This window comes from Pan paniscus, chromosome 13 (genome assembly GCF_029289425.2).
Source record: "Pan paniscus chromosome 13, NHGRI_mPanPan1-v2.0_pri, whole genome shotgun sequence".
Classification (NCBI taxonomy): Eukaryota; Metazoa; Chordata; class Mammalia; order Primates; family Hominidae; genus Pan; species Pan paniscus.
In genome coordinates this window covers 132,916,993-132,943,123 of record NC_073262.2, presented here as the reverse complement: position 1 = coordinate 132,943,123, position 26,131 = coordinate 132,916,993, and the positions used below count along the sequence as shown (strand labels likewise).

Here is a 26,131-nt window from a genome sequence, read left to right as displayed (position 1 = left end):
ATCCAGTGGACGAATGTAATGTATTCCAGAGTTTCCAGAAAGGCTATATTGTAACACGGAGCAGGATTCACATTGCCCTGGAGCAAGATCGTAAGGATATACTATTGTCCAATCCTTGAGAATGTGAATTTCTTCTCAACCTACATCCTGCTGAATCCTTTAAAAGTGGCATTTCCATATTAATAGTTGCATATCACTTGCTAAGGCTGTGCTAACCCATTATAATAAAGATACCATATTTGACACAGCAACTGTAATAGGGGCTACTCTTTGGTTAAGTTTTAGGAGCCATTTAGCAGCATGAACCACCAGGAGATACCAGAGGGCAGACTGCTGAATTAAAATGGAGGTGTAACTGGGGTAACAACCCCTGCCTCCTTCATGTCTTTGTAGGTGGCACTAATCTCTATCACTACCCAAGAATGTGATACTGCTTTTAACTTACTTGTTTTCACCATGAAACTTCAGTTTCAGAGGCTTCTGCTTGGTCTTCCCTAAGACAGTCATTGTTATTTCATAGTTTAGGAAACCACAGGTTAAGGAACCAGGTCAGCCAATTGCTATGTATTATGATGTATGCATGAATGTATATCCTGATTATACATTCAGGAAGAGGGGAAACGATTGCTGGGTGGCTCTGTGGATCCAGAGGGCCCATTGTGAGATGGACATTACCTGATCTCCACATACTCTACTCTAACAGGGGCTATGATAGGGCTTTGAGTCCCCAGGGATTAGCATCAACTCTGACATTGTACTCAACATCCCTTGAAAGATCTGTGTATTTTCCTTTCCCCAGCATGTGAGTTACTTGAATAAATGGCCATACAGCCCTCCCGTGAAAACTTGAGGGAATCAGTGATGTGCACATTTACAAGGTTCTTCCTTATGAGAAACTGCCCTCATTTCCATCGTGGGTTCTGGATTCCATTGAGAACTGGCTGAGGTTTGGAAGCTGGGCAAGGGGTCTAGACTTTACCTTTAGAGAGCTGACCTCAGCATTCTGCTCATTGATGTCCAATCTTTTTTGATTATATGTCTAAAGCAATATCATTGTCAGCTGCCCATCTGTCTTGCCTATAGGAACAGCATATCCATGCATGTCTGTCTTCATAGATACCTACAGGCCAGGCCTTCCAGCTGTCACTCTAACATTCATGCCCCTTAGGGAAATTACTTTATCTTGCCCTCACAGTTAAATGCTGCCACTTGGCCTCTGTTATTCTGGAACTCTATCATTTTACTCACTACTGGGGGATCCAGTTCTATAAAACATCCCTAGCATTATTCCAGCCTGCAGGGCACAGCCACTATTGAGCTTCTCAAGGATGTGCTGCCCCCTCAGCAGTGCATTCCTTCTCCCCTTAGTTAGTGTCTGAGACACATTAGTAGTGTCCCCCTTAGGAGGAACTCAGTCACCTGATGGACGGATTCTCCAGTTGTAGAGTGCAGAGTCATTCTAGCACACCAACTTCTCTATCCTTGGGACCCACTTTTCCAGACTCTGCCACAGTAGTTCTGGTATCTCTGCTTCCACTTGATTTAATGTGTACCATGGCTTATACTAAGTCTCTAGGAGCCACCCAGGAGTATATCAGAATCATCACCTTTGGCCCATGCCAGGCTAGTTAAACTCTGTGGTAGAGAAGCTTGCCCTTTTGTCAATAATTCTCACGTATCTGGTTTCACATTTCACCCTTCCTGGACCAGGATCCACTCCCAGACACAATCTCCTTGCTCCTGCTGATGCAAGCTGGCCAGTCCTACAGCTCCTTCGGAGGATAAACGCTCTCTTCACTTTGCCGCCCTGCCCATGACTGTTCACTTGCATTGTCCTGAGCGGTCTCTACACAGTCTTCCTTCTAGAAAAATCGGGAGTTGGGTGGGGGTGGTAGCTCATTCTTCCAACAAGGGGAAAGAGGATTTTTCTGTAGGCCCAGTGAGTTCAGGGGGCATCTGGAGTCAAAGTTCTCAGGTACATCTATCTAGATAGCCCCATGCTGAGTTTCAAGGCCTTAACATTGGCATAAGAGACCATCCTGAGCTTAGAATTCAGTCTTCTCTGAAGTTTGACTCTTCGTAAAATGAAGGCCTGTAATAGGCATTCCTTGCTGTCTGCCTTCCAGCTGCAGGTGTATGAGGGTCTCTTCTCCTTAGGCTGGTAACGACTAGATCTAAACCTGTCATTTACTCTTTTCAGGACATTAATGGCACTTAGCAATAGCCACCAAAACCCATACTTCTTACAGTTACTTTTCCTCACTTAAATGCCAGACAATTGTACCAGCTATTTTATCTCTTGACCTGCAGCTCTTCAAATTTACTACAGGTGAAAATTTGGGCAACTGCTCAGTGATAGCACTTCTGGGGCTATCCATATTCTGCCCAGCACCATTGGGCTAGACAGTGATCCAACTCCAGAATCCTGTCCTCAGAGCTCGCTTCCTGGGGCCATTACCTTAGGTTGCATTCCCCAGAAGCACATTCTGGGATGAAGTCCCTTAAGCAAGAGATTGATGGTGAGGGTTCGCTCAGAAGGGAGTAGGGGAAGCAGCATCATGTGGCCAAAAGCTAAGCCAGGGTGTGGCCACAGCTGGAGACTAGCTCCAGCCTGATACCTGGGAACACAGAGTAGCCGCACACCACACCTTTGGTCCTGCTTTCAGGCAAGGGGGCCGGCCTCAGGCCACGGGGTGTCACTTCCAGGTGAAGCTGGTTCCACTTGACCCCGGGTAATATTCTGGGGACTACTGGCATTAATTAGCAGCCACCACTCAGCAGTTGGGGATGAAAAGACCTGGCCAGAAGAGGAGATGGTGCCAGGATGCCAACAGCTTTGCAGGGGAGTGAAAAATGGCTTCCCTCTACCCTGTTAGGTTCTTTGGTTGAGCTATGAATGAATTAAATTGACAAAAGCAGATAAACAGGAGGAAAAAAATTTTAATAACATATGTTTGCACAGGAGTCCCACAAAATATGAGACTTCGAGAAGAGTCAGATGATGGACACTCATACACCACCGTGAGCTATCGAAAGAATGTGGGCTTAGGGCTTCTGCATGGAGGTGGCCACGGAAGTGGGAGAGTGAAGGCAAGAAGTGTGTCCTGAATAAAGCTTGGCTGGTTTTCAGACAAAAGGTCTTCCGGGTAATAAATGTTGTCTGGAGCAGCCCTCAGGAGAAGAGGTAAGAGCCTGTATGGGATGGTGTCACTGCCAATATCCTTCCCTGTGATCCCACTTACTCTTCCCTGGCTGATGAGATACTTGGGGTTGTGATTCATGATGATTGAATTTCCTTTTGAGGATTTGTCTTTGGGCAGATGAGGGAGGCTCAGAGAAAAGCCCCTCCCTGCATGTGCTGTGCCCAAGTGACCTCATTTTGAAGTCAGTGGCAAACCAGCGGCATATTTTAGGGTGCCATTTGCTGAATGCTTTCAGCATCCACTAATCCAGTCAATTGTTCCCATTTGTTTCCTGAATAGCAAACACTTCCTTGAAATTCTTCTCAAACTCAGCCTCCAGTCTAAATCCCATTTGGCCAAAATCCTTGTACTGAAAAAATAATAAAGACAAAAACAATGCTCCTCATCATTAGCGTCATGAGACACCTTTCAACTGAGAATGATCAGGACTCTTGTCTTTAAGAAAAAAGGACTGTAAGTCGACAATTTATAATAGTATATATTTTGGAGTACAAAGTAATGTTGTGATTTATGACTGCTATGTGGAATAATTAAATTGAACTAATTAACATATTCATCACCTCAAATAGTTACCATTTTTTTGTGGTGAGTACATTTGAAATTTACTTTCTTAACAATGTTGAAGTGTGAAATACACAATTGTTAGGTAGAACTCTTATCTTAAACACCCTAAGTTACATTAACCAGGTTAAACTTGAAAACTCATGCAGCTAAGAGTAACTTCCGTTTCTTACCAGCATGATCCTTTCTTATTAACAGGGCAGAAAAGTGAAATCATTTCCACAGTTGGGATTATTACTTCTTTGCCTTTGGTTGCTTATTTCAGTGGGTCAGAAAAGCAATCTAGGTTCTTTCAACAATTCAGATAGTGGAAGGGTATAAGGTAAGATCACTGATCTGTTCCTTTCTCTGTCACTTCTACTCCCTGCTGGCAATCCTTGTTGGGATATGGTCTATTCACATGCAAAGAATCTGGAGTTTGGGATTTCTGGGATTGGGAGCAGATAAGAGGCACAATACCACTTTAAGATGAAATTCTCTTCTCTTTATATGCTGCAGCAGGCAGGACTCAATTGCTCTCTCTGAGCTCCTGTCTCCTCTGGGGCAAGTCGGGGAGGAGCTCTCAGAGACCTGGGGTTCTGGTTGCAGGGACACCTTTTGATTCACTGTTTCTTTGCTAAGAAGAGCTTAAGTTCTGCACTGAAAACAATCAATCACTTCCAGAACGCTTGCTCGTGCAAGCTTATTACAGGATGAGGGAAACTAAATTTTTCTAGGCACCAGAAAATGAGGGGAAGGATGGAAAGAAATGAAATGGAAGCAGGAAGAGCCACCTACCTTGTAAGAGGCCCTGTGGTTCTGGAAGATGAGGCGCATGTCTTGTACAAACCCCTCCACTTGGGGGTAACCGTGCTCATTCAGCCTTTTCTTGATTTTATCCAACCACATGGGCTCCTTCAGGCCTTGACACGCCTCTCTAATCTGGCAACAAAAATATCAATGGAAAAGCTACCAGCATAGTTCAATGTCTACCTTCTGTGGATTCCCATAAAATACAGCAGAAATACAAGGTGAAGGCAACTAACGACAGCGTGTGCTCTTGCCCCATGGGATTAAGATCACAAATCTCACGAGGGTCCATTTCAGGGTCAGGTAATGTCATGGCAGCCTGTAATCATGGGTTGCTGTTGTTACTTACATAATAATAGTATGGAATCTTGGCAAAAAAGGAGCTCTCAGAACAGCAATAGACTTTCAAGAGGAGGAACTCACATTTCTGCAAAAGAAAGAGGCCATAAATGAAAAGCAGCTTGGAGAGAATGAGCCCACATGCATGAGACACAGCACATGACTCACACCCTTCTTCCTCAAGTTTCTCTAACATGTATGGCTCTTGGAAACAGACATGTTATGGCTGAGTTACTTTTTGTGCAAACAAGTTGTGGTGTTCTATCAGTGCCATTGAAGTGTGGCGCGGAAGAGCAGGCTCCCTTCGGTACATTACCCTGCCCCTGCGCTTATTCATGGTTCTCACGTGTGAGGGGAAAGGAGAAGGCTTGGGGTTTGCATCTGATTTACCAACTGTTCCTCAGGACACATCTGCCTCTCCAGGACCTCAGATTCCTGACAACACTGTTGGCTTCCCGGAGACTCCTTCATCCTGCAGAAGATGCAATTCCATGGGGTCCTGAGAGATTGGACATGGGTGAGCAGAGGGCAGGGACCTTGGAAATGGCCACCGTTCCTGTGGCTACCACTGTCTTCCTTCAGGAATGGCCAATAGCCTCAGTCATGGGAGGGAGGGGAACACCTCCCAAAGTATGCAAGATTCACACATGGGGTCTCCAGCCATTGGCCTTTCCCTCGCATCAGCGCTAGCAGCAGGCAGGAAGTCTGAGGAAGGTAGTGTCACCGTGAGTGTGGACTCTCCTTTCTTTGTCTGAGCTGCTGGGAGCACAAGGAACCCTGTCTGTCAGGCCTGAGTTTCAGAAACTGGGTTTTCAGCCCCAGGGACCTCGGGCCTCCATCAGCCCAATGAGACCGTGCTTCCTGTCTTGTATGAATAAGCACAAAATATAAACAACTGGTGTTTCTTGTCTCCAACCCACCCAGCTGCAAAACTTCAAGGAAAGGACAATACCAGTATGTAGGCAAAGGTCCCCAACACTGGCCTCAGCATATCCGAGGAGGTGTCCCTGAGAGCACAGAGAACATTAACCTCCTGCTGCCAGCGTCTCCCACTGCTCTCTGGATCACACTGCTGGGTCCCAGTACCCGATGAACCTGCTCCTTCCCTATCTAGACATAAGCCGGCACTCTGCTGGGGAGTGCGCATGGCAGATGGAAGGTCCCTTAAAGGACAAAAAGAGAGGCGCCTGCATGTCACTTACCTCTCAGCTTCCACAGGCGGGATGTGACAGTCCTCATGGAAGACTCTTGAACAAGTGTCGCAACAGAACAGCTCCCCTCCGTCCCGGCACACCTCACACTCATCCAGGTTTCTCATCTAGAAGATAAAACAGTGTCCACGTCACTGGGAACCGCAAGATTCAGGAAGGCCAACCCTCTGGGCATCTAGAACACACTGCCTTTGTGTGAACCTACATGGACAGGCAAATGCTTCTCCCTGGGATATGAAGGAAAAGCATGGCATGGAGATTTCAGAACAAATCCTGGTCTGCAGTGAAGTTCAGGAGGAAGGGGTATGGGTCAGAATTGAAAAGTTTTCCTTATGAAACCAGAGATTGTAATGCAGAAAGACTAGCAACAAAGCAAGATGATGATTTTATAGGAATCTGAATAATTTCCTTATTCTGCAGATAAAACCAGGTTTTGAAATAAAGTGTTAAATCAATTTGCCTATACCACAAATCAACTGGTGAAAAGGAGACCTAGCTAATTACATATGATGGAATAAGCTTCTGAGATATCATCACATCCCATATTCTTGGCTATAAGTTCCCCATGAGTTGAAGACAGGGCCTAGTTAGGGACTCCTACACTGTAGGTTTTATGCCTGGAGGGCTCTACACTGACCTCTGAGGGGGAAGGACCGTGGGTGGAGATGACCAGGTGGGCCCCAGGGAGCACAGAGCTCTTCGGCTCTGACTTAGCTAACTTGGATTGCAAGGTGCGAAGATGCCATCTCTAATGACCAAGGACAATGGTAACAGCACCATACAGTGTTGAAGACAGAGGCCCTCCCCTCATTTCCTGGGCCCATAAAAGAGCTGGTGCTTTGTTCTATAAAAAGAATGGTAAATCAACAAATTCTCCATTTCTCACAAGTCTCAATATGTAAGACCTTTAGCCAGATTTAATTTCATTTGGGGAAGTTAAAATATGATGGTATTTGCATCCACGTGTTGTGGAGCAAATCCCAGTCATTAAAAACCAACAGAATTTATAGAGCAAATATAGAGACCAATACATACATGCTGTATTGTAGACAAATACATGTGTATTTACAACAAAGAACCGGTCTGTGACTGAGCCCTTTGTCGTTCAAGGGAAAAGTGCTGTAAGGACTAAAATTAGAGTTTAATATTATGTGCAGCCTGGACATCTGGTAACACTGGGAGGGCCTAGAATGGTCTATCTACAAGTCCTCCGCCGGCTCTGCTCCTGCAGGTAAGGTTTCCTACCAACACTTCTGATCAAGAGCACCGCTTGCACCTTCTGCGTATTTTTGAATAGCTTATTTCATTTCCCTGCCAGCCATGGAATTATTCAAACAAGCCAATCACACTCTCCCTCTGGAAGCAGGGGACAGCCCACCCTCCACAGCCACTGGCTGTTTCCTCTGTTCCTGAGCGCAGCCCCCATGTGGCCCTGCGTGGTGTGGGATGCCTGCCCACCCCCAGCGGGCTACTGAGTAAATATGACTAATACACTGCTGTCAATCTCATCTGTCCAGTGTCAGATGTTGTGTGTTCCACCATCTCCAAAACCCTAGGGTGGGAATGAAGTACCAAATGTTTAAGTATGTCGAATCCTTAATCTTTTTAAAAAATTATTATTTCAATAGTTTTGGGGGAACAGGTGGTTTTTGGTTACATGGATAATTTTTTTAGTGGTGGCTTTTGAGATTTTGGTGCACTCATCACAAGAGCAGTGTACGCTGTACCCAATGTGTAGTCTTTTATCCCTCACCCTCCTCCACCCTTCCCTCTCAGTCCCCAAGGCCCATTGTATCATTCTTATGCCTTTGCATCCTCATAGCTTAGCTCCAACTTATAAGTGAGAACACACGTTGTTTGGTTTTCCATTCCTGAGTTACTTCACTTAGAATAAGGGTCTCCAACTCCATTCAGGTTGCTGTTAATGTCATTATTTCATTCCTTTTTATACCTGAGTAGTATTCCATGGTGTGTGTGTGTGTGTCTGTGTGTGTGTGTGTGTGTGTGTGTATATATATATATATACATATATGTATATATATAAAAACATGCATGTCCAAGTATCTTTTTCATATGACTTTTTTTCCACTAGGTAGACACCCAGTAGTGTTACGGAATCCTTGGGGTATTGCTTTTTCTTGCCAGAAACCTCTGTAACCAGTGGTGCCTTTGCCTGAGTTTTGCTCAGGCCCACTGGGCTCCTTCCACCCACTTGGCCTGGCAGGCTGCACTTGGCTCAGGCTACTGGCCTGGATCCCATACCTACCAAGGACCTGCCATGGGGCAGGTCAGGCATGGAGTGGGAGAGGCGTGTGAGCAAGCATGGGGTCCAGCCACTGCATACAGTCAGACATGCCTGCTATTGCATAAGGGCAGGCAACTCCAGGTGCTGGAATGAGCACTGGCTCTTTGCAAGGCTGTGTCTGGACCAGGCACACTGCAAGCAGCTTCCATGGCTGGCAATAGGGGATGTGGTGGCACCTGGAAGCTTGAAGACACCAGGAACCTCAGAGCCTCCAAAAGGGAGTCACAGCCCTGGCTCTGGGAGCTTCCAGGTCTGGGCTCCCCAAAGGGCTGCAGCTCTTCTCTCCTTCTCTTCACCCACAATGCAGTGAACAAGGGGCATGTTTCAGCCCTGTTTGTGTTACAGCTCTTTTAGCCTCACCATTCAGCAGATCCCAAGTTCTTTTGTCCTGCAACCACGAAGAATGAGGGATGCTGACAAATGGAGGGTGAGCAAGATGAAGAGGAGCTTTACTGAGCAGTAGAACAGCTCAGAGACCCACTGTGGGTAGCTCCTTTCTGCAGCCAGTGTGTCCTGACGAGTGTTCAGCCCTCAGCAAAGAGGAGGAGGTCCTAGGGTGGGTGGCTTCTCTCTGCTGGCAGGTAGTCCCTGGAGTGTGAAGCTCTTCTCTGCTGCTGGTTGTCCAGGATGTTCTCTCCAAGTCTGACTGAGTCCAGAGCTTTTATGGGCTTCAGAGGGGAGGAAGTGTATGCTGATTGGTCCATGGGTTACCATGAGCAGGCCTTTGAAAGGCATTACAAGTTCCCACTCTGGTCCATAGGATTGGCAGCCCAGTTCCCAGCCTTCAGGCCCTCCCTTGCCTGAAGGTGGTGCCTCACCAGGGACCTGCCCCTTCTCACCCAGAAGCCTGTCTGCCTTTCCCCGCCACCCATGATGCCCAGGCCCCTTGCCCAAAGGGGCACCTGCAGGCCAGCGCTGAGCTGGCCCCAGCCCATTCTTGGCCTCTCTCCTATGATCATCAGCACCCAAAGTCCAGAGGGGCGCAGGCAGCAGGGGCCTGGTGTGTCAGCTCTGCCCCAAGCATGTGCACACCTGACAAGGCTGCAACTGCACCTGGGCTCAGCCCCAACCTCACTCAAAGATTGCAGCGGGTGCTGGAAGCAGGAAGATGCCAGGGAGCAGAAGTTTCTGCTTCTGGCAGGGGGAGGGTGGCCTCCTGGGTCCCCAAGAGCACTGGGAGGCCCAGGCCTACAGTCGCGACCTGGGCACCTGCAGTTGTGCATGGCGAGCTCCTGCCCTGCCAATTCGGGAGAGGCAGGGCTCCTGCTTGTCCCTGGCTCTGCAGAGTGGGGCGGCCTCAGCCATGCCCCCTCTCTGTGTCTCCTGCAGCAGTTGTGGATGAGGTGCAGGTGGCACAGTGCCCCAGCCAACCTCACACAAAGGAACCTGACACTCAGGGGCTAGTTCTGTGAGTCTCGGCTGCACCTTTGGCCAGGTGCTTGCAGGTTCCCAGGACGCAGTGGGGAAAGAGGTCCAGGCTGTGATAGAGGCTCTGGGCCTGAGAGCAGGTCCTGCCGGCTGTGTGAGGGTGAGGGTGACACAGTCAGCTGCCTCAGGTACACAGGGCACAGGGGACCCACTGCTGCCACTGCTGCTCCTCCGGCCATTCCTGCTGCCCTGTCTGCCTCCTTGCAGCCTGGGTTGGGGGCTCCAGCCCTTGCCAGGCCCAGGCCAGTGTCTGGGGCAGGGGTGATGTTGCCTCAAGTTCCTCCAGTGGCCCCAAGGCTCAGGGACGGCTTGGGGCACCCCCTCTCCTGGCTTGTGACCCTGCCTGGGGGAAACCTCCAGGACCGGATTGCCTCCCCAGTCTCAGCTGCTGAAAGCACCAGGCACAGCAGTCACTCTAACTCGGGACAGATCCTAGGGGACACGGCCTCTGGCGGCCCTTTGTTTAGCCTCCTGTGAGGGGCGGGAACCTGGCGCTGTGGGCAGGGTGGGTGCAGGGGCCGCATTGCTGGCTGGGTCCTGGAAGTGGGTGCCACTCCCACTTCCCACCCCGGCCCCTGAAGCGCGGCCACTGCTCCGTGTTTGGGCCCGACCCCCACGCTACGTGTGCAAGTGCCGAACCACCACTGGCCCAGCTCCATCGTGGGGCCTCTCTCTGCTCACCCCTCCCTGCCTGACCACGCCCTACAGGCAGCTGGGCCTAGCCCCATTGCAGCGGCTCCCAGAGGAAGGCTCCCAGGGCAACTGGCTCTGGGGATCGCCTGCCTCTGTGTCTGCCCCGTAGGACCCACGGCCAGCGCCTGCACCTCACTGCAGCCAGCTTCATGGCAGCAGCCACTTCAGACTGCCTGCCGCTGCCGTCAGTAGTGGGATTGCTGGATGAAATGGTAGATCTACTTATACTTCTTTAAGGAACCTCTGTACTGTTTTCTGTAGTGGCTGTACTAGTTTACATTCCCACCAGAAGTGTAAAAGTGTTCCATTTTCACCACATCCATGCCAACACCTATTATTTTTTGATCTTTAAGTTATGGCCATTCTTGCAGGAGTAAGGTGGTATCGCATTGCGGTTTTGATTTGCATTTCCCTGATAATTAGTGACGCTGAGCATTTTTTCATGTTCGTTGGCCATTTGTATATCTTCTTTGGGGAATTGTCTATTCATGTCCTTAGCCCATTTTTTGATGGGGTTATTTGATTTTTTCTTGCTGATTGCTTTGAGTTCCTTGTAGATTCTGGATATTAGTCCTTCGTCGGATGCATAGTTTGCAAATATTTTCTCCTACTCTGTGGGTTGTCTGTTTATTCTGTTATTTCTTTTGCTGTATAGAAGCCTTTTAGTTTAATTAAATCCCATCTATTTATCTTTGTTTTTCTTGCATTTGCTTTTGTGTTTTTGGTCCTGAACTCTTTGCCTAAGCCAATGTCTAGAAGAGTTTTTCCAATGTTATTTTCTAGAATTTATATGGTTTCAGGTCTTAGATTTAAGTCTTTGATCCATCTTTAGTTGATTTTTGTAGAAGGTGAGAGATGAGGGTTCAATTTCATTCTTCTAAATGTGGCTTGCCAATTATGCCAGTGCTATTGGTTGAATGGGGTGTCCTTTCCCCTCTTTATGCTTTTGTTTGCTTTGTTAAAGGTTAGCTGGCTGCAAATATTTGGCTTTATTTCTGGGTCCTTTCTTCTGTTCCATTGGTCTATGTGTACTGGTATATTCTCGTACCTGGACTATGTCGTTTGGGTTACTATAGCCTTGTAGTATAGTTTGCAGTCAGGTAATGTGATGCCTCCAAGTTTGTTCTTTGTGCTTAGTCTTGCTTTGGCTACATGAGCTCTTTTTTGGTTCTGTATGAATTTTAGAATTGTTTTTTCTAGTTCTGTGAAAAATGATCATGGTATTTTGATGGGAATTGCATTGACTTTCCAGATTGCTATTGGCCGTATGATCATTTTCACAATATTGATTCTACCCATCCACGAGCATAGGACATGTTTCCATTTGTTTGTGTCATCTGTGATTTCTTTCAGCAGTGTTTTGTAGTATTCCTTGTAGAGGTATTTCATCTCCGTGGTTAGGTATATTCCCAAGTATTTTAATTTTTTGCAGCTAGTGTAAAAGGGGTTGAGTTCTTGATTTGATTCTCAGCTTTCTCTCTGTTAGTATATAACAGTGCTCCTGATTTGTATATATTGATTTTGTACCCTGAAGCTTTACTGAATTCATTTATCATATCTAGGAGGTTTTTGGATGAGTCCTTAGGGTTTTCTAGGTATACGATCATATTGGTGACCAGCAACAGTTTGACTTCCTCTTTACTGATTTGGATGCCCTTTATTTCCTTCTCTTGTCTGATTGCTCTGCCTAGGACTTCTAGTATCATGTAGAATAGAAGTGGTGAAAGTGGGCATCTTTGTCTTGTTCCAGGTCTCAGAGGGAATGCTTTCAACTTTTGCCATTTCAGAATGATGTTGGCTATGGGTTTGTCATAGATGGCTTTTATTACCTTAAGGTATGTCCCCTCTATGCCAATTTTGTGGAGGGTTTTAATCATAAAAGGTGCTGGATTTTGTCAAATGCTTTTGCTGTCTTTATTGAGATGATCATACAATTTTTGTTTTTAATTCTGATTATGTGGTATATCACATTTATTGACATGAGCTATGTCTTTTCCTGGTTTTGGTATTAGGGTGATACTGGCTTCATAGAATGATTTAGGGAGGATGCCCTCTTTCTCTATCTTTTGGAATGGTTTCAGTAGGATTGATACGAATTCTTCTTTGAATGTCTGATAGAATTCAGCTGTGAATCAATCCATCTGGTCCTGGCCTTTCTAGTATTGGCAATTTTTAAATTACCATTTCAATCTCACTGCTTGTTACTGGTCTCTTCAGAATTTCTATTTCTGCCTGCTTTAATCTAGGAGGGTTGTATATTTCAAGGAATTTATCCATCTCCTCTAGGTTTTCTAGTTTGTGTGCATAAAGGTGTTCATAGTAGCCTTAAGTGATCTTCTGTATTTCTGTGGTGTTGGTTGTAATATCTCCCATTTTGTTTCTAGTTGGGCTTATTTGGATCTTCTCTAGTCTTTTCTTGGTTAATCTTGCTAATAGTGTATCAATTTTGTTTATCTTTTCAAATAACCATCTTTTTGTTTCATATATCTTTTGTATTTTTTTTGTTTCAATTTCATTTAGTTCTTCTCTGATCTTTGTTATTTCTTTTCTTCTGCTGGGTTTGGGTTTGGTTTGTTCTTCTTTCTCTAGTTCCTTCAGGTGTGAACTTAGATTGTCTATTTGTGCTCTTTCAGACTTTTTGATGTAGGCATTCAATGCTATGAACTTTCGTCTTAGCATTGCTTTTCCTGTATCCCAGAGGTTTTGATAGCTTGTGTCATTATTGTCGTTCAGTTCAAAGGATTTTTTCATTTCCATCTTGATTTCATTGTGGACCCAGTGATCATTCAGGAGAAGATTATTTAATTTCCACGTATGTGCATGGTTTTGAGGGTTCCTTTTGGAGCTGATTTCCAATTTTATTCCACTGTGGTCTGAGACAGTACTTGCTATAATTTCAATTTTCTTAAATTTGTTGAGACTTTTATGTGGCCTATGATAGTGATAGACTTTTATGTGGTCTATCTTGGAGAATGTTCCAGGTACTGATGAAAAGAATGTATGTTCTTCAGTTGTTGGGTAGAATGTTCTGTAATATCTGTTAAGTCCATTTGTTCTAGTGTACAGTTTAAGTCCATTGTTTCTTGGTTGACTTTCTGTCTTGATGACCTGTCTAGTGCTGTCAGTGGAGTACTGAAGTCCCCCAGTATCATTCTGTTGCCGTCTATCTCATTTCTTAGGTCTAGTAGTAATTGTTTTTGTTTTTGTTTCTGAGATGGAGTCTCGCTCTGTCGCCCAGGCTGGAGTACAGTGGCGCAATCTTGGCTCAGTGCAAGCTCTGCCTCCTGGGTTCATGCCATTCTCCTGCCTCAGCTTCCTGAGTAGCTGGGAGTACAGGTGCCTGCCACCACGCCCAGCTAATTTTTTTTTTTTGTATTTTTAGTAGAGATGGGGTTTCACTGCATTAGCCAGGATGGTCTTGATCTCCTGACTTTGTGATCCACCCACCTTGGCCTCCCAAAGTGAGTAATTGTTTTATAAATTTGGGAACTCCACAGTTAGGTGCATATATATTCAGGATTGCACTACTTTCCTGTTGGACTAGTCCTTTTATCATTATATAAGGTCGCTCTTTGTCTTTTTTAACTGTTGTTGCTTTAAAGTCTGTTTTGTATGATGTAAGAATACCTACTCCTGCTCACTTTTGGTGTCCATTTGCATGGCATATCTTTTTCTACCCCTTTACCTTAAGTTTATGTGAGTCCTTATGTGTTAGGTGAGTCTCTTCAAGACAGCAGGTGCCTGGTAAATTCCTATCCATTCTGCCATTGTGTATCTTTTAAGTGAAGAATTTAGGTCATTTACATTCAACATTAGTATTGAGATGTGAGGTACTATTCTATTCATCATGCTAGCTGTTGCCTGAATACCTTATCTTTTTCATTGTGTTATTTTTTAATAGGCCCTGTGATATTTATGCTTTAGGGGGTTCTATTTTGGTATATTTTGATGTATTGTTTTAAGATTTAGAACTCCTTTTAGCAGTTCTTGTAGCACTGGCTTGGTAGTGGTGAATTCTCTCAGCATTTGTTTGTCTGAAAAAGACTTTATCTTTCCTTCGTTTATGAAGCTTAGTTTCTTGGATACAAAATTCTTGGCTGATAATTATTTTGTTTAAGGAGGCTAAAGATAGGATCCCAAACCCTTCTAGCTTGTAGGGTTTCTGCTGAGAAGTCTGCTAATCATTAGATAAGTTTTCCTTTGTAGTTTAGCTGATGTTTTTGCTTCATAGATTCTTTCCTTCATCTTGACTTTAGATAACCTGATGACTCTTTGCCTGAGTGATTATCTTCTTATGATGAATTTTCCAGATGTTCTTTGAGCTTCTTGTATTTGGATGTCTAAATCTCTAGAAAGGCCAGCAACATTTTCTTTGATTATTCCCTCGAATATGTTTTCCAAACTTTTAGATTTCTTGCTGAGGAACACAAATTATTCTTAGGTTTGGTCATTTATCATAATCCTAAACTTCGTGGAGGCTTTGTTCATTTTTAAAAAGTTATTTTTTCTTGTTGGATTGGGTTAATTTGAGACCCTTGTCTTCGAGTTCTGTAGTTCATTCTTCTACTTGTTCTAATCTATTGTTGAAACTTTCCATTGTGTTTTGTATTTCTCTAAGTATGTCTTTCACTTCCAGAAGTTGTGATTGATTTTTATTTATGATATCTATTTCTCTGGAGACTTTTTCATCCATATCCTGTATTATTATTTTAATTCCTTTAAGTTGGCTTACACCTTTACCTGGTGCCTCCTTGAGTAGCTTAATAATTGACTTCTGAATTCTTTTTCTGGTAGTTCAGAGATTTCTTCTTGGTTTGGATCCATTGCTGGTGAGCTAATGTGATCTTTTGGGGGTGTTATAGGACCTTGTTTTGTCATTATCAGAATTGTTTTTCTGGTTCCTTCTCATTTGGGTAGATTATGTTAGAGGAAAAATCTGAAACTCAAGGCTGCTGTTCAGATTCTCTTGTCCCAGAGGGTGATCCCTTGATGTGGTGCTCTCCCCCCTCTCCTAGGGATGGGGCTTCCTGAGAGCCAAACTTCCTGAGAGCAGAGCTACTGGGTTCTGGGCTGGTACTGGGGAGTATCTGCAAAGGGTCCTATGATATGATCTGTCTTCAGTTCTCCCAATCAAGGGTACCAGCACCGGCTCCAGTGGAGGTAGCAGGGGAGTGAAGTGGATTCTGTGAGAGTCCTTGGTTGTAGTTTTGTTTAGTACACTGGTTTTCTCAAATGCTGGTTATGCCGGCAGTGAAGTTGTCACACAGACAGACTCAGGACCTCTGGTTAGCCAGGAGGTTATAGGCAGTATAATTAGCTGTTGTTTTCTCCTTCCTGGAGCAAGGTGGTTCCGTTATGAGTGGCTGTAATGACTTAGTTGGCTGGCCTTTGGCCAGGAGGTGGCACTTTCAAGACAGCATCAGCTGCAAGTAATATGAGGGGGATACAAGCTTGACCTAAGTTCACTGGATAAGTGTTCGGGTTTCTCAGGTGATGGGTGAGGTCACAGAGCTCCCATGAGTCCATGTCTTTTGTCTTCAGCTACAGGGGCAGGTAGAGAAAGACCATCAGCTGGGAGCAGGGTTAGGTGTGTCTGAGCTCAGATTCTCAGACAGGGCTTGCTGTGGCCACTGTGGGGGATGAGAGGGTGGCTCGCAGGCCAATGGATTTATGTTCCAGAGGGGATTATGGCTGCCTCTGCTGCTTCATACAGTTCACCAGATAAGTAAGGGAAGCCAGCAGTGACAGGCTCCACCCAGCACCCAGGCAGCCAGGAAGGCCAGTCTCACTCCCGCTGTGGTGCCCAACAGCCAACAGAGCCAAATTTATATCCAGGCCTCCTTTGCCTGGAGCTAAGATCTTGCCCCAGGAACAAGCGCCCCCATTGAGAAAGCAAGCAGGGCTTTCAGTTCTCACCCCTCCCTGCCTGCCATGGCTTCTGTGCTTATATCTGTACTTTAGGTTCACACCCCCCCCTGCCTGCCATGGCTTCTGTGCTTATATCTGTACTTTAGGTTCACACCCCCAGATTCTGACCAGGAAAATTTGTGCTTGGTTAAAATTATTACAGAGTTCAGCTGGAAGCCTCCTTCTCCCCATGGCTCTCCGCAAATTGTACTGGCTGCCCTCCCCAAGGACTGTGAGATAAAGTCAGAAATGGCTTCCCTGGGGACTGAAATGCCTATAGGGATCCTTGGGGAAGGCACCTCTTCCTGCTGCTTATTCTATTTTTATATTTCACCCAGCTTTCTAAATTCATTTCAGCTCTAGGTTAGGTGAAATCCTTCTCCTGTGATCTGGATTTCCAGGTTCCCCAGTGAGGATATGTGTTCAGAGGTGGACTTTTTCCCTCTCACACTTTGAGGACTCACAGTTTTTTGGCTGTCTCACAGAGTTTGCAGTGGCAAGCCACTTCTTTTAAAGGGTGTGTGACTTCCTTCAGTTTTGCTGGTATATTCCTGCAGTGGTTCTTGGAGCAAAAGTTCACAGTGTGAGTCTCAACACGCTGTTCTGTCCATCTGAGTAGGAGGAGCAAGTTAGTCCTGCCTCCTATCTGCCATTTTGTTCTCCAAACCCATATCTTTTCAAGAAGAGATTTAATTTCTCTGGTTCTTTGGTTGTTGACCTGGCTGTACATTAGACTCATCTCAGGAGAGTATATAAAATGCTAATGTCCTGAACCCAACACCAGAGATTCTGAATCAATGGGTCAGGGTTGAGGCACAGGCACTGGTATTCTTTAGGTGACAGAATGGGCAATTCTATATATCAGAATTAGTACATCTGGGGATCTTAAACAAATCCTAATGTTCAAGTCATACGTAGTCCAGAATGATTAAATTATAATTTCCCCAGAAGTGGGATCCAGGAAACAATATTTTTTTAAAGCTCTTCAAGTGATTCCAGGCTGCAGGACAATATGAGATTCAACCTGAGCAAAGTCTGGTTATGGAGGCATGGGGATATTATAAGTCAATGTTGTTACTGGCCTTGGAAAAATTATTAACAGGGGTGACCATACCTTTGCTGGAACTGTTTCCCTCTTCTCCCCACACATATCTGGCTGTGAGCTGTGAAACCTAAACCTCCATGCCTAGTCCATCCAAAATCAGCCACACAAACACTGACTTCCAGGGCTGTTTTAGTTATTGAAAAGTCCCTCAGTTGGCCAGACATCAAAATCAGTGTGGAAAAGACCTAAATCTGGTTGGAGGACTGCTTTGGAGGTATAAAACTATTTCAGTATCCCTCCTCTGTTAAGTATCATGTGTCAGTGCTATTGCATGATATTCTATGTGAGTGCTGTCCCCCAGAGTTGTGCAAGAAGGTGACCCTGCCTAAAACAGACATCTCACTGCAATGAAAAGAATCAAATCACGATTTCATTTAGAGAAGGGACTTATCCATGATTTTGGCAGAACCCAAAGCAGGCAGTCATATAGCAAGCAGAGAATGGATGGGGCCTGTGGCATCAGAAAGTCTGCATGGTACTGAGTACCAGATAAGCAGTTGAGTTAAAATGCCTCAGGATTTGCTAGGTCGTGATGGTTTCAGTCCTAACCAGCTGAGCACCCTAATGGCTTCCCTGAAACCATCCAAACGAGCTCTGTAAAGGACCCCTTGCCTTGTATGTACTCCTTTACAGGGCTAATGACAGGATCAACACCTTGAACATAATAGCTTGGCCTGGTCTGTTCCTTCTGGCTGATGCTTATGACCATCTTCAGCTCTCCCTACACCTTGGAGTGCATTTTTGGGACTTTCCCTTTCATCCACACCACTTACTTGAAAATGCTGTTATCCTCTCACATTTGTTCCTTCCCCCTAATCACCAGGCCAGCCCTACCCATTACCACTTCAGGCTCTGTCTCAAGAGACCTCAGTGGTCTGGAGCTAAGCCTCCCATACTCACTTTCCAGGGGAAATAAGGACATTGGAAGGTTTCTACTGAAACAGATGGAAAGGGTGCTTTCATAATGAGACATCCAAGGCCCAGGGACATCTACCTGGCTTGGGTGATGCAACTGAATTCACACAGCGGCATACTCCAACTGAGACTGAACATGCTTCAGGCAACAGCAGTCATGACACAGAACATATGCCTGGAGAAAGGAGTGGAATATTCTGGGGGTCATAGTTCAGAATTTGTACTTACACAAGGGTCAACTGAGTTATTGTTGTGAGACTTCAGGATTCTCTGTTGAAAAAGCAGAAAGATTGATTTATAATATTGAATGTGATGTTTCCATCTATCACTTATTTAAATTTAAATAGTATTCTTTGAAGGGATTCAGGAACCAGTTGTTAAAAAATAATTGGGAAGAGAGAAGGCCAGTAGGCTGGGGTGGCTCCAGTGGTTTAAGTTTCTAAGTAAGCAAACTGAAACCTGATGTAAACAGTAAAATGAAACTAGAGATTTTACCAACTAGAATCTGCCATCTAACCTCTAATTATCATCTTTCTATGATAACCCATTAAATATAGTTTCTCTGTCTTACTTCTGTGTTGGCCTCACTGTCTGGGCTGCTACAGCAGAGTTCTCTGAACCTCTCCTTGTTCTGAGTGCTGCCCAATTCATGAATTGCTCTTTGCTCAAATAAATGCTATAAATTTTATTTTGCCTAAAGTTTTATTTTTTTAAACAGTCTTCCCTTTACCTCATAACTGATTTTTTGGACCTATATATCTACTGAAAGAATAAAAAGTGTGCAAGTACTACCGTTAAGCCCAATGCAAGTCCCATTCCCTGCAGGGAGTCTGGACCTAGTTTGCACAGGCCAAGTCAGAGAAGCTCTACTTGTCCTCTTACTTCAAGGGGCCCTCAGGCATATTTCCTAAACTTGGCCTTTGTGTCATCCCACCCAGAGGAGCCTCAATAATAATCAGGCTGAGGATTTATCTCCCACAGCCTCCTGGGACCACAGGGCTCAGAGTCCTAGAGGCCATGCAAGTGTCCCAGACAAGAAGAACACTGCTTTCTGCAGCTCCCCTAGGGACACAGCCCTGGTGATAAAATGCCTCCAAGGTCCTCTGTGCTGCAGCTCTTTTTCCTGAAACTCTCTCCCTCTCCCTTCTATCCAAATCACAAGAAGATGCCAGGTTGACTGACTTTTAAGAGGTAACCCACTACATTTATTTAGATTGCTTTTGGATATCCATGACATGACTTGGCATCCTTCCCTTCTGGGATACAGGCAGCCTTAGCTTTTGTCTGTAGCCCAGGGCCCAGAGGCCATAAACAAGTGTGATTCAAAGGACAAGCACCTGAGAGATGACCTTGTCACTGAATGCCTCTCCAACTGGTCTAGAATCTCCCACCCCACCCCATTTGTAATTCATCCATGTTGACAATAAATTTAAAACTTTTTTTATTTTTTGAGACAGAGTCTCACTCAGTCACCTAGGCTGGAGTGCTATGATGAAATCACAGCCCAGTACAGCTTTGACTTTTCAGGCTCAAGTGATCTTCCCACCTCAGTCTCCTGAGTAGGTGGGACTACAGGTGTACACCACAATGTCTGGGTAATTTTTTTTTTTTTGGTAGAGATGGTATCTCACTATGTTGCTCACGTTGGTCTCAAATTCCTGGGCTCCAATGATCCTCCCATCTCAGCCTCTCAAAATGCTGGCATTATAGGCTCAAGTGACCATGTTTGGCCTGAAATAATTTTTGAGGTCAATCTTCTGTAATGGCCATTGGCATTTAGTGTGTGCTTGATAATTATATGTTGAGTGGGTGAATAAATGAATGTTGATTCACTTAGAAATCACTGGAGGCTCTTAAGCAAACATTATCATACAACAATTATTCTGGGTGAGTATATCAGATTGCTTTACAATATCTCAGGTGCCACCAAAAGGTCTATGTGGCCCTTGTCATGAGCAGAGATGCTATCATGTGGCACTCATAGTGACACTGAAATTTCCTAAAGCCAAATGGCTCTGCAAGTAAGAGAAGCTCTGAGAGGCACAGAGGACCCATGGAGTTCATAATGGATCCTGGATCTGCCACTTAAGGGACCTTCTGTTCTCCCCCATGAGGAGACACAACATATAGAGGCAACTGCACCTTGTCGCTGCTAAGTTTTGCACCCCAGAATAGAGGGAGAGTCGGTTAGTCGGAAATTGCCAGCTCATTTGGGTCATCCAGACTCAGTTACTCTTGGCACCCAGTGAAAGGTAGAGATGCTGGTCTTTAGTGTAGTCACTGAATAGGTGACATCATAGTTTCCCTTCGGGAAACCCAGTGGATGAAATGTCTCAGTGGCTGAAAATTCAAATCAGCCAGTATATCAGATAATGTAAAGGCCCGCATCTCAGGTTCCCAGTGGAATATGAAGCTTAGTGGCTAGCTATGTGTGAGCTGTTTTAGAAGTCTGTGAATGTCTTGAATGCGTATTTCTACCTAAAGTGCATAAGGATGACATTTTTCTCTTCCCCCTCCTCAGGTTCTCATTCACACCCAGTCTTGGAAAAACCATCACCTTGTCCTGAATATACACTGCACTTAATCTATTTGTTTGTTGCATTCTTCAAGAGAGGGAAAAATCACTTTCACAGATAAAAAGCAGGTCTGCACAGTCCCTCTGGTAGAGCCAAAGAGGTGACATCACCATAAAAGATTTTCCTGGTCAGCCCCTCCTATAAAATACATTTGCCTCTGGAGATCTTCCTCCTCAGTGGCACCATTGTGGTAACAGGAAATAATTTCACCTTGAGAAGACATTCTGTGTGTCTGTGTGTACATTTTTTTGGAAGGTGAAAGAGAATGTGAAGGATCAGAAAAGAAATATTCTTTTTGTTGCCGATTTCATTAAATGATATATGGTTTCATGCATGTCTCAAACGGATGTGAGCAAATATCTGCTCCATTCTATTTCACTAAAGTTAGAAAATAGTAACTTCAATGAAAAAAATCTGAATTTTGAGTTGAAGGTGATCCTCTCACCTTATTATGAAATATTTTTATGTATCCCATGACTATGCTTGACTTTCCAACTTGGACACTCTTAAGACATCTGCATCTATTGCTAAAACACTCCCAGGAGGTATATTCTGATGGCTCCTTATCATCTTCATATGAAATGGTTGAATCCAAACAGGACCTAGCTTTATATACATTTAGTGTTCAAATTAGCGACTCTGAAGGAATACATGCAAAAAGTATTTTAAGGTGAGTAGTGAAGAAGGTGAAAGCTTAATTATTCCTACCCAATTTCAGACCCCATAAAATAAGATTTTGTGCATGCTAAATCAGTTATGTGACAAGAAGCTATATAAAGCTATGTAATAATCACCTTTTTTTTCCTGTAACGTATTCTTGGAGGATCAGGCAGAAATCCATTCTGAAAGACAAAAAGATTCAGGTATATGGTCAGCCTGTGTTTCCGTTTTGTGAGTCTGGCATTTCCAACCTCCTCCCAAATATTTCTACCTGAGTGTTCCACTGCCAGCTCAAATCCAAGGTGTCTAATGAGAAACCATCTCCCTGTCTTCACCTGTGCTTCTTCTAGACTTCAATCAATAGAAGCCAGAAAAGCATCTTCAGGACCATTTTCCCTTCTCTTGTGCTTCTTTCCTAAGTCCTAAGAGGTTTTCCTTCACAATCTCATACCACCTATCTCCTCTCTTCCAGTCCCACCAGTGCCACTCCAGCTGGAGTCCTTACACCAGAGCTATCCAAGCAGCACACACATTGCCTGCTACTGGGTATCAGTAATTCTGATCAATCTTGGGCACATGAAGATGGGACAACCTAAAGGAGTCTACGGACAAAAAGCACTCACAAAAGAATAAATATAAAACAGTGAATGAAAGGCCTTAGTAGAGGGCTCAGGAGCGCTGGGAAGGCCTGGTCAATGGCCCATGACCAGGTCAATCAATGAACATTCAGGAAGGGGTAACACTTGAACTGAGCATTCTAGATTGAGTATAGGTTTGCTAGGGGGAAAGCCCCGTGGCTGTCTAAAATACTGTTTTACAGCCAGGCGGGGTGGCTGTCGCCTGTAACCCCAGCATTTTGGGAGGCCGAGGAGGCCTCCCACTTGATGCCAGGAATTCGAGATCAGCCTGGCCAACGTGACAAAACCCCATTTCTACTAAAAATACAAAAATTAGCCTGGCATGGTGGTGCACAACCGTAGTTCCAGCTACTCGAGAGGCTGAGGCACAAGAATCACTTGAATCTGGGAGGTGGAGGTTGCAGTGAGCCGAGATTGAGCCACTGCACTCCTGCTTGGGCAACAGAGTGAGACTGTCTCCTAAAAAATAAATAAATAAAATAAAATATTGTTTTAAATGTCATTTCCAATCCTAGAAGATTTCACTGAATCCTTGTTATCTCAATTACAGGTTTAAACTCCTTAGCCTGGCATTAAAGACCTGCACAACCAGCCCCAATTGTTAAATTATACCTAATTGCACACAACCTGTGCTACCTAAATCCACAGAGCTACTTTTGCCATGGTTCTGGTTTTCATGGCATTCTGGCTTTTATGCCATTCTTTCTCTGAAGTGTCTTCTTCCACTGCTTGACTGTCAACTCCCTTCTTTCTTTCAGTGCACAAAGCTGTCTGCATGCACCCTAGTCAGAATGACCCTTTCCTCCTCCAAGCTGCTGAGTCTATCCTGACGGAGCCCCTGGTACAACGTCAATGTGTTGCACTGTAGTGTGGTTATGAATGTGGGGTCCCTCTCTCCTGAGTGAGAGGATAAACCCACTGGCATCAAGGCTTTAGCTATAACCTAACAAATATTTGGTGAATAAACAGTCTCCTCATTATTAGGGAACAAGAAGGGACACAGGTCTGGCCCCTTGTCATTGGAATACCTCCATCAGCCATCGTAGGGGCCACCCGCCACAGCGCACACTCAGCCTCCAGTTCTTCGATCTTGCATGGCCTCCTTTGATTTCAAATTCCGTGGGGGTGAACCATTTTCCATCCTCAGTCTGTATACACTTCACCAAGATTCCTGTAAGACCAGGGTAACTTGATCCTGAGCCCTCTTTGTTCCCAGCGCACAGACTGTGGCCACTCACCACACTGGATCTAGAGCCACCCAATTTGCGATGAAGATCAATAGCAGGAGAGTCTGGCCTTCCCTCTCAGACTACAGAGGCCCCAAATCCAGCCTGAAAATCCCCTCTAAGGATATTTCCTGGTGGGGGTGCACATTTCTTTGACCTTCATCCATGAGGAGAGTGATGGTTATCATCAAGAGCAACCTTTTAAGCATTTCAAAAGCACTTACAGAAGGAAAAGCAAGTGATTCTGAAAGATGAGAGGACTCCAACTTGCTATTCAAATTTGGAAGTAGAGGCCAGGCCTGAGTCTCCAGATGGCTGTGAGGGCAATGTTGGAGGCAGAATCCTCAACTTGGGGCTACGGTCTCAGATGGGTGCCCTGTGGCTCAGGGGGTCACTCCCGCAACATCTGCACTCTCAATTATAACATGTTTTATGCAGTCTAGTGGCATTATTAAACAGAAATTTTCATATCCCTGCAATCACGGGTAGCTGATATTAAAAAACTAATTGTGAAATGTTATCTGATAAAAAATTTAATTTATATGTAAAAGATAGTCACATGCTCAACACCATTAGCCATTAAGGAAACACAAACCAAAACCAAAATGAGATACCATGTCATACCCACTAGGATGACAGTATGACAGTAATAAAAAAAGACAGACAGATGATAACAAAGTTGGTGAGCATGTAGAGAAATTGGAGCCTTCATACATTGCTGGTAGGAATACAGAATAGTGCAGCCACTGTGGAAAACACTTTGGTGATTCCTCAATAAATTAAACATAGAATTACCATACAATGTAGTAATTCCTCTCTTGAATATATACCCAAAAGAACTGAAATATGTTCACACAAAACTTGTTACACAAATGTTCAGAACAGCATTATTTATAATAGCCAAAGAGTGAAAATAGTTCCAAATGATGAGTTTATAAACAAAGTGTGGTATATCTATACAATGAAATATATTATTTGTCAATAAAAGAAATGAAATACTAATACATTCATTGTGGATGAACTTTGAAAATATCACAATTAGTGAATGAAGGCAGTCAGGAAAGGGCATGTATTATAGGATTCCACTTCTAGAAAGCCTACAATAGGCAAACTTATAGAGCAGAAAATAGATTAGTGGCTGCTTAGGTGGGAATGGGCACTGACTGCTAATTGACATGGGCTTTTTTTCAGTGGGGAACAAATTGTTCCAAAATTAGAGGATAATGATGGCTGTACAATTCTGTGACTATACAAAAAAAAGTTGATTTGTACACTCTAAGTGGTGAGTTGTGTGATATGTGAACTATATCTCAGTAAAGCTGTTTAGAAATAGTCACAATGCAAACATTTCTGTTAATTGACATCCAAAGAGTCATGTTAAGATTGGTCTGAGATGATGGCCATTCTAATAGACATTTTTTTGGCAAAGTTTTATAATTTACAGTAAAAACATGTAAATTTACATATTTTACATCAATATGCAAATTAATTCTCACAGCTACATCATGAGGCAGGTTTTTCATTATTGTTCCCTCTCTTGGATGAGACATTTCAGGTTCAGAAAGGTTCCCTTCTCTACTCAGAATGGAACAGTCACTCCTGGAACAGCAAAGGCTGGAACTCAGGCTTTCTGATCCCAAATTCTGTGATCATCTCCCTATACCAAGCACCCTGCCCTGGTGATGGCACTCCAGAAGGGAGAGAGAATATGAAGGTCGAGGTTGAGGGCCTCTTCATTTTTCTGTCTGATTCAAAGTAAAATACGTGACATTTTCCATCTGTGAATTGATGTTCCTGCCTTCTCTTTGGTTCTTTGGGCACCCTCTGGACATTCCACGTGCAAGTGAGCATCTAATGGTTGCGATTTCTTAAAGTCTGTAAACGTCATCTTAGAAACCCCTTCCTCCTTCCCTCAAGCCAAACTGGGACCAAACTCCTTGAATGATGTGTAATTCACATGATAATTCCCCACTACTTGTGATGCCTTCAGATAGGAGCTGCAAATTAAAGAAGACCATAAAACCTACCTTGCTGCAATTTCTTCTTATGTAAAATTCCCTTCACCCCACCACAGGTCACTGGAAGCAAAGGAGCCTTAAAATCCACAGTTTCATCTTTGTGCTTTCTTGAAGCTGAAAGAGAGGATTTCTTCATTCTGTCTCACTTTGCAAAGGCACGTCCCCCCTCCCTACTGAGGTAATTCCTATAAAGACACGAGGGATACTTAGGAAATTCTATTCCAAAAACCTCTAGAGTTTCAAAGTCTTTCTTCCAAGTGGCATTTTTGATACATAATTAAAGCATGTCTACCCCAATTTCACCTTTCAAATTTCACACAAAATAGAATGCTTTAGCAGAGAAATTAGACTTCAGTAAAACTGGTTTAACTCCTAATCTCGTAAGCTCCACTGATTCTTATATGACAATGAAACACAGTTGCTGTCACTGTTCTGACAGAAGCTCTCCAGCTATGCTGTTTTGCTGCAGGTAGGTAGCCTTAGATGAAGCCAGAGATCATATTCAGTCTCCCCATTTGAACACTGACGGGGCAAGCAGGGAGAGGGTAATGATGGGA

The 26,131-nt window shown here is 44.4% G+C and overlaps 1 protein-coding gene across 3 annotated transcripts in view; it reads right to left on the bottom strand.

The window, feature by feature from the left end:
• Positions 1-2,922: 2,922 nt before the first annotated feature.
• The window catches only part of SP140 (SP140 nuclear body protein), an 87,369-nt gene continuing 64,160 nt past the window's right edge, over positions 2,923-26,131 (bottom strand). For all 3 annotated transcript variants that reach the window (XM_034955335.3, XM_034955337.3, XM_034955336.3), the window contains 9 exons: positions 25,584-25,688; positions 23,359-23,501; positions 21,827-21,874; positions 18,685-18,726; positions 6,095-6,210; positions 5,283-5,391; positions 4,903-4,980; positions 4,542-4,685; positions 2,923-3,552 (listed from right to left, as the gene is read on the bottom strand). In XM_034955335.3, coding sequence (XP_034811226.2) covers positions 3,454-3,552; positions 4,542-4,685; positions 4,903-4,980; positions 5,283-5,391; positions 6,095-6,210; positions 18,685-18,726; positions 21,827-21,874; positions 23,359-23,501; positions 25,584-25,688 — 884 coding nt within the window. In that variant the 3' untranslated portion in view covers positions 2,923-3,453. The remainder of the gene's footprint in view (positions 3,553-4,541; positions 4,686-4,902; positions 4,981-5,282; positions 5,392-6,094; positions 6,211-18,684; positions 18,727-21,826; positions 21,875-23,358; positions 23,502-25,583; positions 25,689-26,131) is intronic.